Source organism: Juglans microcarpa x Juglans regia, chromosome 7D, assembly GCF_004785595.1.
Source record: "Juglans microcarpa x Juglans regia isolate MS1-56 chromosome 7D, Jm3101_v1.0, whole genome shotgun sequence".
NCBI lineage: Eukaryota > Viridiplantae > Streptophyta > Magnoliopsida > Fagales > Juglandaceae > Juglans > Juglans microcarpa x Juglans regia.
Window position 1 is genome coordinate 1,444,985 of NC_054606.1, and position 17,160 is coordinate 1,462,144.

Consider the following 17,160-nt stretch of genomic DNA (forward strand, 5'->3'; position numbering starts at 1 on the left):
AAAAATAAGAAATCACTGATACAAATTTTACAAAGATAACCCATAACTAAAGAAAATAATGTATATTGGGAAGCTTGTGTTGGTAAGCCAAAAAAAATCGATGGTCAGCACATTCAACCTAGAAGGCTATAAGGGTGGTCCTGGTGGTGTTCCCTCAAGTTCTTAATCTACTTATTTCTCTTTGGAAATAGGAAATTTTTGTTTAAAATCTGTCTCAATGAATTCTTTATTCAAACCTAATGAATCTAGCATTAGCATCCCTGTAGAATCTGATAATATTAATCAATAAGACTACAGTATATTAGATATAGAAAGAAATCTACAAGACTGGACAATTCCTGATGTTCCAAAAAATTAAATATACAAAATCTCTACTTTTTCTTCTAAATTATCATTCCTTACAAATTATACAATTAAAACAGTAGAGAAAACTATTAGTTTAAATAATGACTATAAATCATTACAACTCTTAATAAAAGAAGCTATTAATCGTCATAAAAAACAAAATTATACTTTTATTCATGTTGGACTAGTACAAGTAGCTATAAAACCACTCACTCGAAATGGCTTAAATACCTCAATATTGCTTTGTTTAAGAGACGGAAGACATTATAACTTTCATGATTCATTACTTGGAATGGTAGAATCCAGCCTGTTCCAAGGACCGGTCTATTTTAATTGTTATTCCAATTATTCTTTATCATTATTTGATGGTAATATTTTACACGCCTTAACACTAAATATTAAGACAAATGGCTATCAAATGATGAAAGGGTCACATGCTTTAACAGTAATTTATAGGATTCATTATAAATTAATGAAAACAACATTAGAACCACAAGCTCTAATTACTAGCCCTAAAGGATATACATTATTATTACAATCCAGTACACAAAATTCTAATATACAAATTCCTAAATAAATCAATTGGAATCAAGTCACACTTCCTAATGAATGGCAATTAGAGAATATTACCCCAACACCCAAGATAGAAAATAATTCTAAAGATAATCTCGAATATATAGATCAAAAAATGGATGGGATGGTTCAAATAGCTTTTCAACCTTTTAGAAGATCTTTTTCACATTATTCCTCTCCAGCACCCTCCAGTTATCATACATCCAGATTTATTCTTACATCAATCTCTAGAAATAAATCCCAAAATTTTGACACCAGATCTTTTGATACTAGATCCCAAAATCTTGACACCCAGATTCGAGAAATCATTCATGGAAATATTATTGATACGCCAGTACATGCTATTAGCCATCCTGATAAAGCATCTACCTCTCATAATCCTGAAAAAGAACCCTCTTCTCCGACGTATTCTCAAGTAGTTGGAGATGATGCCTAAATATATACCCTGAATAAAGAAAAATTTAAAATTAACAAAAAATATCTCAAACAAGATTATATGAAAAAAGAAAATAGTCACAAAAGAATAACATTTTTCTCAACCTTTACAAAAATAGAAAGAGATTATATTCAAGAAAAATATTACGAAGATTTAGAAAAAGTACAGATCAATATATCTTTCTTTATATAGTTTGAGATATATAAATCAAATCAATTATCTACCATAAACAGGACTACTAATCAATGGATTAAAGGAGAAAATAACCAAATTATTTATGAAGAATATCCTCCTTTTCAAGTCATCAAGTATAATCAGAGGAATACTCAAATTTTGGCTACACCAATAAAAAAATATAATATTGCAAATACTGAGAAAAACTTTGATAATATAATACAACAAAACAATTATACTAATTTATATCTAAAAATCATGGGTAAGCAATTAGAAAGGATTGAAACCCAAATATCCCCTATAAAACTCACTATTAAAGAAATAGAAGAAATTCTCTTATTTGTTCCCCACGAAATTTCATTCCATTTAAAACCAATTTTTTCCAAAAATAAAAATGATTTATTAGAACAGATCTCTAGTAAATTAGAAAAATTAACTATTAGTAATACTGCTACCACATCAAAACAACCACATATTAATGTATTAAGCAAAATAGACTCACCCGTAATATCTGACTCTGAAATTAGTAATATTGAAAACCAATTTAAAAATCTAGATCTACAAATAAACAAGATTAGAGGAGATCATGTTAATAATTTTTCGGCTAGAGATTCAAAACAGCATGTCTCTATTACTCGTAATTGGTATCCCAGACCTACTCCACCGGATATGCAATTCGAGGAAAGAGAACATATAGTAAGATCAGCATTTGCACCAGATGTATTATAAGAATGAAATATAGACGGATTATCTGAATATGAAATACTAAATCATTTTCAAGAAATGATTATGGTAGCTAACGTCTATAAAAGTAACAGAAAAATTGATCATCAGGTAGCACACATTATTGTTACAGGATTTACTGGCCAACTAAAGGGTTGGTGGGATCATTACCTTTCATATGATGAAAGGTCACGAATATTAACAGTTTATAAATATGATGAAAATATACAAATAATTAAAACAGAAAATAATTTACCCCTAGAATATGTTGTCAACACATTAATATATGCATTAACTAAACACTTTGTTGGTGATCCCGTTCAATTTAAAAAAAGAACTAGTGATTTATTGATTAATCTTAAATGCCCTCAATTATCTGATTTCCGTTGGTATAAATATGTGTTTCTAACTAAAGTTATGATCAGAAATGATTGCCAACAGCCATATTGGAATGAAAAGTTCATAGCCGGACTTCCATATTACTTCGCCCAAAAGGTACGAGAATCATTATTAAGATCAGACGGTACTATTGATTTTCTTAATCTCACATATGGTGATATAATAAGTAAGATTAACAGAACTGGATTAACTATGTGCAACGATTTAAGATTAAAAAAGTAAATAGAGAAAGAAAAGAAGTTTGCTAGAAAGGAATTAGGAACTTTTTGTGAACAATTTGGTTATACTCCTTTATTAGCCCCCTCAAGAAGACACAAAAAAGGAAAAAGATTTTATAAGAATTATTCCAATAAAAAATGAAAATACAGAAAACCTTATAAAAAGATAAAAGACAAACCAACATATAATAAGTCACTAAAAAGTCCTAAAAAGACTAATAAAAAGAAAAAATAGATTGTTTGTTATAAATGCGAAAAAGTATGACATTATAAATCAAACTGTAAAGTCAAACAACAAATTAATGAATTAGATATATCCGAAACATTAAAAGACAAATTAATAGACATTTTTATAATACATTCAAGTGAAGATGAAGTTAGTTCTTCAGAAGAAGAATAAATTTATCAATTAAAAGAATCAAGTTTTTCAGAACAATCTTCCAATAGTGAATTAGAAGAAGATGAAGTACATATTTGTAATTGTCTAAATAAGGATAATTGCATTTGTAACAAAACCATTAATGTACTTTCAAAACAAGACGATATTATACTAGAATTAATAGACAAAATCAACAACCCTCAAGAAAGAAAAGATTATTTAGAAAAATTAAAAGATACATTTAATAATCAAAATACTACAATAACTTCATCCTCAACACCTTACAATTTTCAGAAATAATAGGTAGATTTAAAACTAACAAACAGAAAATTACGATTCAAAATATACAACAAGAAATCAATGAGATAAAACAAGAAATTAGAAATTTAAAAACATCCAATCTTAAATTAGAAGTTTCAAACGAACAACTATTACAAGAAATTATATTATTAAAAATAGAAAAAAATGGAAAAAATCTTCATGATGAAAAACATAACATTGAACAAGGAGAATGTTCAACATTAGATGAAACGGACAATTTCATTAATATTCTTAATAAGATAAATTTTCAAAAATGGTATGTTGAAGTAACAGTTTCAATTAATCAAGAATTCTCTTTTACTACAATTGTCCTATTAGATACAGGAGCGGACCTAAATTGTATACAAGAGGGATTAATACCTTCTAAATATTTTGAAAAAACAAAAGAAACATTATCCCAAGCCAATGGAACAAAATTGAATATAAATTATAAATTATCCAATGCACATATCTGTAATAATGGACTTTGTTTTAAAACAATATTTATTTTAGTAAAAAATATTAATACCAAAGTAATATTAGGAAATCCCTTTCTTGCACTACTTTACCATTTTTCTGTAACAGAAGAAGAAATTTCTACTAAAATACTTGGACAAGAGATACAATTTAAATTCATATTTCCCCCGGTACCAAAAGAAATTAACTCTTTAAAGAAAATTTCATTAACCAGAAAGATTAATTTTTTAACAAAAAATATAATTAGAAGAAAGGAAAACCAAATAAACTTCTTAAAACAAGAATTAAAATATAAAAGAATTCGAGAACAGTTAAAAGACCCATTATTAATCCAAAAAATTGATAATTTCAAAAATTACAATTGAAAATGAAATATGCTCTAACCTGCCTAATGCCTTTTGGAACAGAAAACAACACATAGTAGAATTACCCTATGAAAAAGAATTTTCTGAGAAAAACATTCAAACCAAGGCTAGACCTATCTAAATGAATAATGAATTACTAGAATATTATAAAAAAGAAATTAATGATTTAAAAACGAAATGATTAATAAGGAAAAGTAAATCATCATGGAGTTGTGCTGCCTTTTATGTCCAAAAACAGGCAGAATTAGAAAGAGAAGTTCCTCGTTTAGTAATAAATTATAAACCTTTAAATAAGGTATTACAATGGATTAGATACCCAATTCCTAATAAAAAAGATTTATTATCCCGATTATATAATGCTACAGTATTCTTAAAATTCGACATGAAAAGTGGTTTTTGCCAAATCCAAATTGCTGAAAATGATCGATATAAAACAGCCTTCACAGTCCCCTTTGGTCATTTTGAATGTAATGTTATGCCATTTGAATTAAAAAATACCCCTAGTGAATTTCAAAATATTATGAACGAAATATTTACTCCTTTCACTTATTTTTCAATAGTTTATATAGATAATGTATTAATACTTTCTTCATCTATTGAACAACATTGGAAACATTTAAATATTTTTGTTCAAGTTATCAAACAAAATGGATTAGTTGTCTCATCATCAAAAATAAAACTATTTCAAGAAAAAATTAGATTCCTTGGACATGTAATTTATCAAGGAACTATTACATCAATTAGTATAGCAATATAATTTGCTGATAAATTTTCAGATGAAATAAAAGACAAAAATCATTTACAGAGATTTCTAGGAAGTCTCAACTATGTTGCATATTTTTACCAATCTCTCAGAACATTATGTAAACCATTATTTAAAAGATTAAAAAAGAATCCATCTCCTTGGACAGAAAAACATACTAATATCATAAAACAAATTAAAGCCCATATTAAGAAATTACCATGCTTAGGGTTTCCATCTCCTTATACTTTTAAAATTGTTGAAACAGATGCCTCTGATATTGGATACGGAGGAATTATAAAACAAAAATTATCATCAAACTCGGAACAGATAGTTCGATTTCATTCAAGATGTTGGAATCCTACTTGAAAGAATTATAGTACTATTAAAAAAGAAATTTTAGCTATTGTTTTATGTATTTCTAAATTTCAAGATGATTTGTTTAATCAAAAGTTTTTACTTAGAATAGATTGTAAATTAGCCAATGAAGTTTTAATTAAAGATGTGAAAAACCTGGCTGTCAAGCAAATATTTGCCAGATGGCAAGTTATATTAAGTATTTTTTATTTTGATATTGAGCATATTAAAGGAGAATCTAATTCTCTTCCTGATTCTCTATCCCAATAATTCTTATAGGGAAAATCATGTCATCTTCAAAGTTTAAAATAAAGTCCAAATCCTCATACGCACGGCTGCCATCTCCTCCTTATCCTTCACCTCGTCCTTCTGCAACTCCAAGACCTTATACGATATTGTGGTCATTATCACAAAATATTATACTCTCTTACAATCCATTTTCACTATTAGCCTCTCCAAAATTACCAACCTACTCCAAAGCCGTTTCTCCTTCTTCTCATTCTCCTTCCCAAATTATTAATCCCCCATTATTATCTTAGACTTCTTCATCTCCTAATATTATCAAATCTCATTGGCATCCAGTCTTTCTTATTGAATCTGAAATTCAACATCTGTCTGACCCTCAGAAATTACTTGATGCCTTTCTCCTACCAAACTGGCATTATGTTCCACAAAATATTAAGAAAACCCAGCATTTTTATGAATTTATATTAGTAGATACTGACTCAATTATTCTCTCAGAAATTTCTTATTCCTTTCAAACTCAATCTTCTCCATCTGCGTCTCCAATTATTACTTTTCATAAAGTCACTATCAAACAAGTTCTCATCTTGCAACAATGGGGAAAAAACTCCTATTTAACAAGAAAATTCTTTCATCCCTATGATCCTCCTTATTATGATTATTACGATTACCAGCAAGCATGGATAAAAATATTTTTAAAACAAAACAAAAATTTGCGTCATTCATGGTTCATTCATTTTGATAAACTATAGGAAATTAAAACACTCCCGAAATGGTTCTCACTATGGTGGGAATATTATGGACCAAATCCTCTTCTCCTTCCTCTTCCCTTTCAGGAAAGTCTCCAAAATTTTATTTCACATAATGACAGTCCACCAGCATTAAGCCATTGTTCACCCATCTTGCTATTCTTTCTCAAAACAAAATTAAATTGGATTATGAAATGAGAATACGTTATCAAACCTCATCCATCTCTCAAAACCATTATGTTCTTAGCCCGCTAAGTTTCCATCAAATGGTGGAAAAAAATACAATTATGATCATGTATTGAAAATGTTTTCAAAAGTTACCAGAACTCCAGAAGTCCTAGTCTAACGGAGCAGATTTCAAGCACAATTAGCATCCATTACAAACAAGAAGGATTTGAAAAAATTAGCTGAAGTAATGTCACAAATATCAGACAGTGACGATGAAGAAGAAGCACAACCCAGATTATCTCCACTACAGCAATCTGCATTATCACCAGCCCATCAGGCCTTTCCTTCTCAACAGGCCTCTCAATTTCAGGGTAACCAAGCTGCATCTTCTTCTCAAGATTATTCACCTTACCATCCTTTACAACTGATGGATTCTCAAGATCCGTTTGAACTGGAATTAGCAAATTATGATCCTCAGAATATGTGATTCCAAAAGATTATTATCTGACTAACCAGCATGACATGCAGAAATTGTCAGAATATTATCCCTCTAGAAAGTTATTCGTGACAGATTATTGCCTAGCAAAGCGACAAATAATTTTGTACAAGATTACATGTTTTGTACTATGTTTGTTTTTAGCGTCGGCTGACACTGTTCTTGTCTTTAATGTCGGCCGGTACTGTGTTTGTTTTTAGCGTCGGCTGATACTGTTCTTATAACGGCCGGTACTGTTCATGTATTATTAGAGTTACTATTTTAGTGTCTATATAAAGGGGTTCACGAGGCAAGAAGGGCATTCGGAATTTCTAATCTGAAATCCCTTCCTTTCTCGCCCAAACCTCTCCAGTCTAGTCATGTCCTCCTCTCTTTGTAAATCTTTCAATCGTCCTTCCCTCATGTCTTCAGCTTCAAACTCCTTTGAGAATTAATCTCCTTGTAAGTATTATATTCTTAATGAAGAAGTTTATTTCATATCTTATATCTCTTTTCTTCAATTTTTATTTCTTCATGCATATGGTCGGTTATACCGCCTGCCTTCTTTACTATCATGCATATGGCCGGTCTTACCGTTTTTTATTTTTATTAATACCTTTTCTTTTATTAATATCTTAATTTAATGTGATATTTTTATTATAAAATAAATGTAATAGATTTTATAAAATCATGTAAGTATCCATATAGAAATTACTTATGTATTATTTCTTTGTACATGCAATTGTCCTCTATTTCTTAAGTTCTTTTGAATTCGAAACTCAATTCATCATTACAATTTTTTTAAATTCTTATATAAAATATAATAAATAATTTAATTTTTTTAAAATTTAAAATAATAATAATATTAAAAATAATATTCTAACAAAAAAAATTTTATTTGTGTTTAAGAAAAATTTATAAAAAAATTTATTTATCTATTTTTCAGTTATTGATACGTTAGAAATTAGAAATTTTAAATTTTAAATTTTGAATTTAAAAATGAACCTTTGAATAAAAATATATTTAAAAATTATAAGAATATATAATATTATTTTTTTAATAATATTTTACACAATTCATTTAAAATTAAGTCAGAAATGAGTGAAACGGACGTAGTTGATTTTAAAAGAGTATTGACCAAATTGCATACGTCGAATCCAAGCCGTCGAATCCAAGCCGTCGAATCAACACGATCGCTCACGTTATATTCAAGCTCTCTCTCTCTCTCTCTCTCATGCAGACGCCACGCAATCCCCATTATTTCGAAGCAAATTCCTGACTCTTTCTTCTCATCACACTCGAGAATCTCTCGAAATCAACCAACACAGAAACGTCTGGAGTTTATTTGCAATCAATCAGAGAATTTGAGAAACATACCGAGACGAGCCGCTAATGGTGCCACCGGCGGTGCAAGCGGGTCCGAACCCACAACAGACCCAACAGTTCCTGAGCTCCGTCCTCTCCCAGCGCGGGCCCTCCGCGCTCCCTTACTCCGAGGACACCAAGTGGCTGATCCGCCAGCACCTTGTCTCCCTCACCTCCTCCTACCCTTCCCTTGAGCCCAAAACGGCGACCTTCACCCACAACGACGGCCGTTCGGTCAATCTTCTCCAGGCCGACGGCACCGTCCCAATGTCTTTCCAGGGCCTGACCTACAACATCCCCGTCATCATCTGGCTCATGGATTCCTACCCCCGCCACCCCCCTTGCGTCTACGTCAATCCCACTCGCGACATGGTCATCAAGCGTCCCCACCCTTATGTCAACCCCTCCGGCCTTGTCTCCGTCCCTTACCTTCACAATTGGGTCTACCCTAGCTCCAATTTAGTTGACCTCGTTCGTAATCTCAGCCTCCACTTTGGCCGTGACCCACCGCTCTATTCCCAGCGCCGCCCTAGCCCTAGCCCTAACTCTAACCCTCATCCTAATTTTACTCCTCCCTCTTCTTCTCATCCTGCCAACGCATCGGCTTCTACTTTGGGTTACACGCGCCCTGAGATTCCACCGAGACCGTACCCGCCGTCTCCGTACGGTGGTCAGACGGAGGATCCGTCGGAGGTTTACAAGAGGAACGCGGTGAATAAGCTGGTGGAATCGGTGCTCGGGGATATGACGGTGATGAGGAAGGCACGTGAGGCTGAGATGGAAGGGCTTTTCAACGCGCAGGCGGTGCTGCGGAACCGGGAGGAGCAGCTGAAGAAGGGCCTCAACGAGATGCACAATGAGATGGAAGGGTTGGAGCAGCAATTGCAGATGGTGCTGATGAACACCGACTTGTTGGAGGCGTGGTTGAGGGAGAACGAAACGAAGCTGAGGAGTCACGGCGATAATGTTGACGTGGACGACGCGTTTGAGAGCGTTGACGTGCTCTCGAAGCAAATACTCGAGTCTACGGCCTCCGACTTGGCCCTCGAGGACGTGGTGTACTCATTAGACAAGGCGGTTCAGGAGGGTGCGATACCTTTCGATGTGTACCTGAGGAACGTGCGGCTGTTGTCGCGTGAGCAGTTCTTTCACCGCGCCACCGCTGCCAAAGTGCGGGCCGCGCAGATGCAGGCTCAAGTTGCCAATATGGCTGCTCGGATTTCTCACTATGGAGGCGATACCGAGGCATTACGTGTTCGGGCTTGATTGGTTTCTCAAAGGGGTTGTTATATACAAAATCATTCAGTTGAAGGTAATATTCCTGTGCAAAATTCAATGATCTTTTTTTGGGAGGCCGCCGGGCGGCCGAGGGCCCCCGCGGGGGGGGGGGGGGGGTGAGTTATTTTCTTTTTCATCTTGTTCGATAATGATTTATGTCGATGGGTTATGCAAATACGTGATGTTGTGTATGTTCTGATTGAACGATCGATGGTTTAAGTTCAAATTTTTGATCTTATCTTTTTAAATCTCATTTTAAAGATGAAGTCATTGGGTCTTGTTCATTATATAGAGGAAAATGTATTTTCAGGCATAAACTGATTAAAATTTGACTTGAAGCAAGCACACATGACACAACTCAGTGCTTGTTCTGGCGCTTGTGCTTCCCACGATAATGATTTTCTTATGTCAGTACTTGAGGCCAACCCAATGGGTTCTTGCTTCGTAAATGTATGTGAGCGAGGGCTCAATTTCACCTGGCCAAGATGTGATATGGGGCAGCCTCAAGGTTTTACAGGTTTTCCCTTATGTTTTTAGCACAGGAAACTGCCCAAATTCCTGTAACCAAATATATCTATTACTTATAAAAAAAAAAAAAAAAAAAATCTGATGTCGGTATTTTTCGTTTCTTGTTTCATGCTGCTGTTGGTTCTTTTATTTGAGTTGTGGTTACAATGCTAGGGCATTTTCTGATCACTTATTTTTCCTCGTTGTATGCCTCTGTTCTTCAGTTCTTTTATCCACTGGATGGGCTATTGTAAGTTACCAGTATATAAGCTTCAATGCTTGTCACATCGTTGGGTGAATTGACTTTGTGGTTTTATAGTTGCATTTAGGTTCTCCAGTTTATCGGGGAAGTGAGATGTGAATATTGCTGATGCTTTTTCCTCGAGCGATTGTACATGTGTCTGCCACTAAAATCTTATTCCGGCGTGCTAGTTTATTTGGTGTTTGACTAACCATTTACGACTGCAGTATTTCTCATAAATTTCAATTCCCGGCTTATTTAAGAAATATGAATTGATCTCTGTTTGCTTCCAAATTAGACTATCTGTTCATTAAAATGCATAGTCTCACAAATTGAGTACTTTGATGTCACGATTGATCTACATATTCCAGAGAACAGGATGGTTTTTCAAGGAAAGATTCGTGATGCAATACTACTTATCAAAAAAAAATTCGTGATGCAATACTGTAACTATTTGTCTGTCATCTGAAAGGTTGCAACTTTTGATCTGTCCTACTTCAATAATCACGCGGTTTGTGTTTCAAGAGTTTGGTCTACTGTGATAAGAACTGTAAGTGGACGTGGTGCTGATATTACCCTAAGTCGACCCTCAATTTAAATCAAGTGTGAGGTTTATCTATAGATATTAGGACTTGCAGATTGGATAGAGGCACTGTAAGAAGTTTTTCTGCCCTGAAACTACAAGATGGATGGATAGGCAAGTTCGTCTAGATTTGTTGCCATATGCCAATATTAATAAAGTGGCACTCTTTTCATCCTTCAAGAGCTTGACAAGATGCACCTATCACTTTCAATAGTTGTAGCAGCCTAACCAGGTTTTGAGTTGGGAAGGGTGTACACATTCGTAATCACCTCTAATATTGAAGTGTCATCTAGTCAACTATCAAATGAGTTCTCTACATTGTCTTTAGGAAAGCATCATGTAATATGTCTCCATTTGCAGGACGTGTTAGCTGCCTTCCGAGTAGAATGCTTAGTATAGGCGATTAAAGGAGGTAGTGTAACGGCTTTATGGCTTGGGACTTTGATATGTAGTCGTAGGGATTATGCTTGGAGAGTTCCAATGGCTGTTGTTAGCCGTTGCAGTAAGCTCAGAATGCTATTATGGCTATTTATCTCACGGGATTCTTGCACCAGAATGCAGGCAGGCATTTCATGATTACGGAGTGAGTTTGTCATGTCGTGTTGGCCTTATGAGTTATTTAATGCAACCATGTCTTAAAATAAAGGTATTTATGTAAAGTGATGTTATTTTACTTTACAAAAATGTCTCTCATTTAAAATATAGTTGTATAAAAGGTTGTATGTCTATAATTTTTCTTTATTATAATCGTGAACTCGTGAGATGATTAGGATCATCATTCATCAGCATAATTTATGATAGAATTCTTTGAGTTCAAAAAATGACATTCAGAACATTGAGAACTCCACCATAGAATTCCATGAATTCTAGAATTGGTGGAAGAAATTGGGTAATGTATATATGTTTTTTATATATGGATGAGGGTCCCCTAGAATCTGATATGGATGTGGTTATTGACTGTCTATGGAAAATTAATGTGGTAGAAATCTCAACCAGTCGGTGGAGCTCATAGCTTTTGTCCTTCATTAGGCGGAAGAGTAAAGAAGGAAAAACATTGCAATTTCAGGGAGCATATGCCAAGTTTGTAAAAGCCTGAGTGGAAGAAGTATCAGGAAACAGATCAAATATGCCTTACGTGGTAATCTTCTGCAATACTAATGGTCCATGATTTAAAATTAAGCAACACTTAAACGAAAGAGTGAGCAATGATATTGGTACATCATCTTCTTTTGAATTTTGGGATATATATATACACACAGACATATACAGAAACTCTTTGAAACGGATGGGCTGTTTTCAGCCCTTTAACATCCTCTAATAATAAGGTGTCATCTCAGCATTACACAGCATTATACAATTTAAAGTCATGAGAATCACCGCATGTAATTTCTACCTAAAATTAAATACCCTATGAAGGAATTGTCTTCCAGACTTCCAGTACTTCCCTCTACTATCAGACGAATTATTCCTGTTGCTTCTTTCCACCATCTGGCAGCCGTTGCCACCACTACCAGACCGAAGTAGCCAGACTGACGCTAGAGTCGTAAAAAAATAAAACGAAGTAGAGCATGATGCTGTCTGTTTATTTAATTATAAAAAATAATTTTAATATTTTTAGAAATACATTATATTTTTCATATGAATAGTCTATAGATGTCCCGGTTTGCGCAAGTCATTTCAACTCATCTCACTACTATTCATTACTATTCATCAACTTTAACTCACAAATCTCACTACTATTCACAACCCATCTTATTACTATTCATAACCTATTTCAACTCATCTCAACTCATCTTTGAATCCAAACGATAACGTAAGAGGGCTTCGATGCTTCGGGGCTGCTAGACAGGTCTGTGGGAGTTAGTTCTTGGCTGTTGTTTTAGATGAATTGGTAGAAATTGCGGTGGCAAAGGAAGTAATGAAGTTTCTGCAACGTTAATGTGTTTAATAGAATCATAATCTTGATCTAAAATAGAGGAAAAAGGTTTTATCTTTGTCATTTGGGATGAGTCAAGCTGCAAATTGGCGAAAAATGTAATCTTATTTATGTTTCAGAAGTAGAATTGTAATTCATTGTTGTAGAGTTTCATGTTTCTGCATATCGCTAGTAGATAGTTGTTCTCATTGTGTACTTGTCCAAAGTTGATGAAGATAGATTCTTCATCATACAAGAGAGTCAATTATACAGACATCCTTTAGAGACGAATGAGAGGGTTTGTGCGCCGCGGTCCCATAGTTAGCCCCATGGGTGGCCTACGTAGCAAAAAAATATTGGAGATTGTTTTCAGCCCTTTAGCAGAATGACTGATTAGAAGATTTACTCAAATACATACATACATACATATTCTTTTATTTTTTTTGGAAGAAATAAAGGAGACAATGAGGGAGAAACTGGGAGGAGGAAACCAGGGTAGGTTTGGGAGGTGAGATGAGAATTTTGTGTTTTATTTTAGTGTTTAAAATATTATATTTTAGTATTATTATTGTATTGGAATTTGAAAAAGTTGAATTGGGATTTAAAAAAATTGAATTGTTTATTATATTTTGTATGAAGATTTGAAAAATGTGTAATGATGAGATGAGATGAAATGAGATGAGAATTTTGTGTCTCATCCCACCCTCCAAACTTGCCCTGTCGACTGCATTCCGTTTTAGAATATCCAAGTTACGTATAATTTTTATATATTTATAAAATTAAATTTTGAAAGTTTTAACTTATTAAGAGTCTTCAGTTTGTACACTATATTTTAAATTTTATTTTTTAAATCAAATTATGAATTACATGAGATGTAAATATTTTTAAATGGAATTATATATATATATATATATATATATATTTGTGTGTGTGTGTTAGAACTTGTATTGATGAGGCAAATTGCACCCACTGTTTTATTCCGATTTGTCGTTTTCCATTTCTAAAGTATCTTCATCCACCCCTTTTTTTTTAAAAAGGCTATAAATTCCTCCATCCTCGAAGGGACACAGGAAATGTAGAGTTGCGAGAAAGATGAGCTCCAGCCTCTCGCATCTCACACCTGTCCTCCCCATCACAACCAGTAAAGCTCCGCCAACTCCCTCCAGGTCAAGCCCCTCTTCTTCTTCTTCTTCTTCATCTACTGTCTTCCACACTCTGTCACCAAGAATCCATATTCCTGCTCATGTATATACGCACCCTTCAGCTCTACTCCTTGAGCTCTGCACTTCCTTGAAAGAGCTTCACCAAATTATTCCTCCCATCGTCAAGAACGGCCTCTACAATGAGCATTTGTTCCAAACCAAACTCGTCAGCTTGTTCTGCAGTTACGGTAGCGTAAACGAAGCTGCTCGTGTTTTCGAGCCCATCGAAGATAAACTCGACGCGCTTTATCACACTATGCTCAAAGGGTATGCCAAGAACTCCTCGTTAGACAGTGCTGTGTCGTTTTTCTGTCGAATGAAGCTTGATGATGTCAAGCCTGTTGTCTATAATTTTACTTATTTGTTGAAAGTTTGCGGTGACAATACGGACCTTAGGAAGGGTAAAGAGATTCACGGGCAGGTAATAACTAATGGGTATGCGTCCAATGTGTTCGCAATGACCGGGGTTGTCAACTTGTATGCAAAGTGTAGACAGATCGATCAAGCTTATAAGATGTTTGATAGAATGCCCGAAAGGGATTTAGTATCTTGGAACACGATTATTGCGGGATTTGCACAAAATGGGTTGCCAAAAGTAACGTTTGAGTTGGTTTTACGGATGCAGGAGGAAGGGCAGAAGCCTGATTCGATCACATTGGTTACTATCTTGCCTGCTGCTGCAGATATTGGTTCTATGAAGATTGGAAATTCAATCCATGGGTATGTTGTGAGAGCTGGGTTTGGATCACTTGTAAATATTTCTACCGCTTTGGTGGATATGTATTCAAAATGTGGATCAGTGGGGACTGCTCGTTTAATCTTTGATAGGATGAAACAAAGAACTGTTGTTTCCTGGAATTCCATGATTGCTGGGTACGGACAAAATGGGGATGCTGAGGAAGCAATGAAAATTTTTCAGAATATGTTGGATGAAGGGTTTGAACCAACCAATGTCACCATAATGGAAACCCTACATGCGTGTGCTGATTTGGGAGATCTTGCACGGGGGAAATTCATTCATGAATTATTGGATCAATTGAAACTTGGATCTGATGTTTCTGTCATGAACTCTTTGATATCTATGTATTGCAAATGTAAAAGAGTGGATCTTGCTGCTAAAGTATTTAAAAACTTGCGGGGCAAAACCCTTGTCTCATGGAATGCAATGATATTAGGTTATGCTCAGAATGGACGGGTGAATGAGGCTCTGAGACACTATTGTGAGATGCAATCACAAAACATAAAACCAGATTCATTTACGATGGTGAGTGTGATTCCTGCTCTTGCCGAGTTGTCAGTCACACGACAAGCAAAGTGGATGCATGGAATTGTAATAAGAACTTGTTGGGACAAAGATGTCTTTGTCGTGACTGCTCTTGTCGACATGTATGGTAAGTGTGGAGCTATTGACACTGCAAGAAAGCTCTTTGATATGATGCAGGAGCGGCATGTGACAACATGGAATGCCATGATAGATGGATATGGGACACATGGTCTTGGAAAAGCTGCTGTAGAATTGTTCAATGATATGCAAAAGGGAACCATCGAGCCAAATGACATAACTTTTCTATGTGTTATCTCCGCTTGCAGCCACTCGGGTTTGGTGGAAGAGGGACTCTCTCTCTTTTCCAGCATGAAGAAAGATTATGGTTTAAAGCCCACCATGGATCACTATGGAGCTATGGTTGACCTTCTTGGTCGATCTGGAAAGCTCAACGAGGCTTGGGATTTTATTCAAGGGATGCCTATTGAGCCTGGGATTACTGTATTTGGTGCCATGTTAGGCGCTTGCAAAATTCATAAAAATGTTGAGTTGGGGGAGAAGGCAGCAGAGAAACTGTTTGAGTTAAACCCGGATGAGGGTGGGTACCATGTACTCCTCTCTAATATATATGCCACAGCTTCAATGTGGGACAAAATGGCGAAAGTGAGAACCATGATGGAGAAGAAGGGGCTTCAAAAAACACCTGGCTGTAGTTTAGTGGACTTCAAAAATGAGGTTCACTCTTTCTATTCTGGAAGCACGAGGCATCCCCAATCCAAAAGAATATATGCTTTTCTTGAGAAGCTGGGAGAGGTGATTAAGGCTGCTGGTTACGTGCCTGATACCAATTCGATTCATGATGTGGAGGATGATGTTAAGGAGCAGTTGCTTAATAGCCATAGTGAGAAGCTGGCTATCTCGTTTGCACTGTTAAATACCAGTCCTGGTACAACCATACACATCCGAAAAAACCTTCGAGTTTGTGGCGATTGCCATAATGCAACCAAGTACATTTCTCTTGTGACTGGTCGGGAAATCGTAGTGCGTGACATGCATCGGTTCCACCATTTCAGAAATGGAACCTGTTCCTGTGGAGATTATTGGTAATGTTCATCACACAGATGTTAATTTTTGGGTGTTCCTGTGCTATCTACATTTGAAGGCTTTTCAAGGAACGAGGCCTTAGCATGGATAAAAGGGTTCTAGCATGAAGTTTGGTTGTTGCTGTAATCCTGAAACATCAATGCCCAATAAAGTGCAAACGAATTTCTTAACGGCCAAAAAAATAGATCTGGAAGCAGGGCTGCTATTTGTGTCACCAAATAACGTAATTGAATTTCATCTTGTCATGTTCATTTTATTCAGTTGACTTGCTATCATAAGATAAGAAGATTAGGATTGAATCCTTCATGTACTTTTGCTGCTTCCCATTGACTTCTCTAATGAATCTTTAGTCCTTGCGGCGATTCCTTACGTTTAAACAGTGATACATGGTAGTCCTTCGGTTCTAGTTGCTGCTGCATGCTCACTCTGTTACAAGTAGCACAGCTGAAATCATATGGAAGGCACCTGTCACAATTGCATGCAACGCTCAACCGAAGTAGCTAATTACCCTCCAATGAATGAACACCCGATAAAACTCGAAAAACGACTTTGAACAAAGCAATGAAGTCGGACTCAGA

General features: G+C 35.1%; 2 protein-coding genes across 3 annotated transcripts; both read left to right on the forward strand.

Annotated features, from left to right (window-relative positions):
* The first annotated feature begins 8,349 nt into the window (after positions 1 to 8,349).
* On the forward strand, positions 8,350 to 11,779 carry LOC121240082 (protein ELC-like). 2 transcript variants are annotated; one of them, XM_041137541.1, is made up of 2 exons: positions 8,350 to 9,800; positions 11,458 to 11,779. In XM_041137541.1, exon 1 carries the CDS (start codon positions 8,516 to 8,518, stop codon positions 9,752 to 9,754), a length of 1,239 nt encoding a protein of 412 aa, XP_040993475.1. In that variant the 5' UTR covers positions 8,350 to 8,515; the 3' UTR covers positions 9,755 to 9,800; positions 11,458 to 11,779. The 2 variants fall into 2 exon arrangements, with proteins under 2 accessions (XP_040993475.1, XP_040993476.1); XM_041137542.1 differs by lacking the exon at positions 11,458 to 11,779 and adding an exon at positions 10,077 to 10,384.
* Positions 11,780 to 14,032: 2,253 nt separating this feature from the next.
* LOC121240081 (pentatricopeptide repeat-containing protein At1g11290, chloroplastic) lies at positions 14,033 to 16,942 on the forward strand. The gene is made up of 2 exons (XM_041137540.1): positions 14,033 to 16,619; positions 16,661 to 16,942. The coding sequence occupies exon 1, from the start codon at positions 14,105 to 14,107 to the stop codon at positions 16,583 to 16,585; it is 2,481 nt and encodes an 826-aa protein (XP_040993474.1). The 5' UTR covers positions 14,033 to 14,104; the 3' UTR covers positions 16,586 to 16,619; positions 16,661 to 16,942.
* The last annotated feature ends 218 nt before the right edge of the window (positions 16,943 to 17,160 follow it).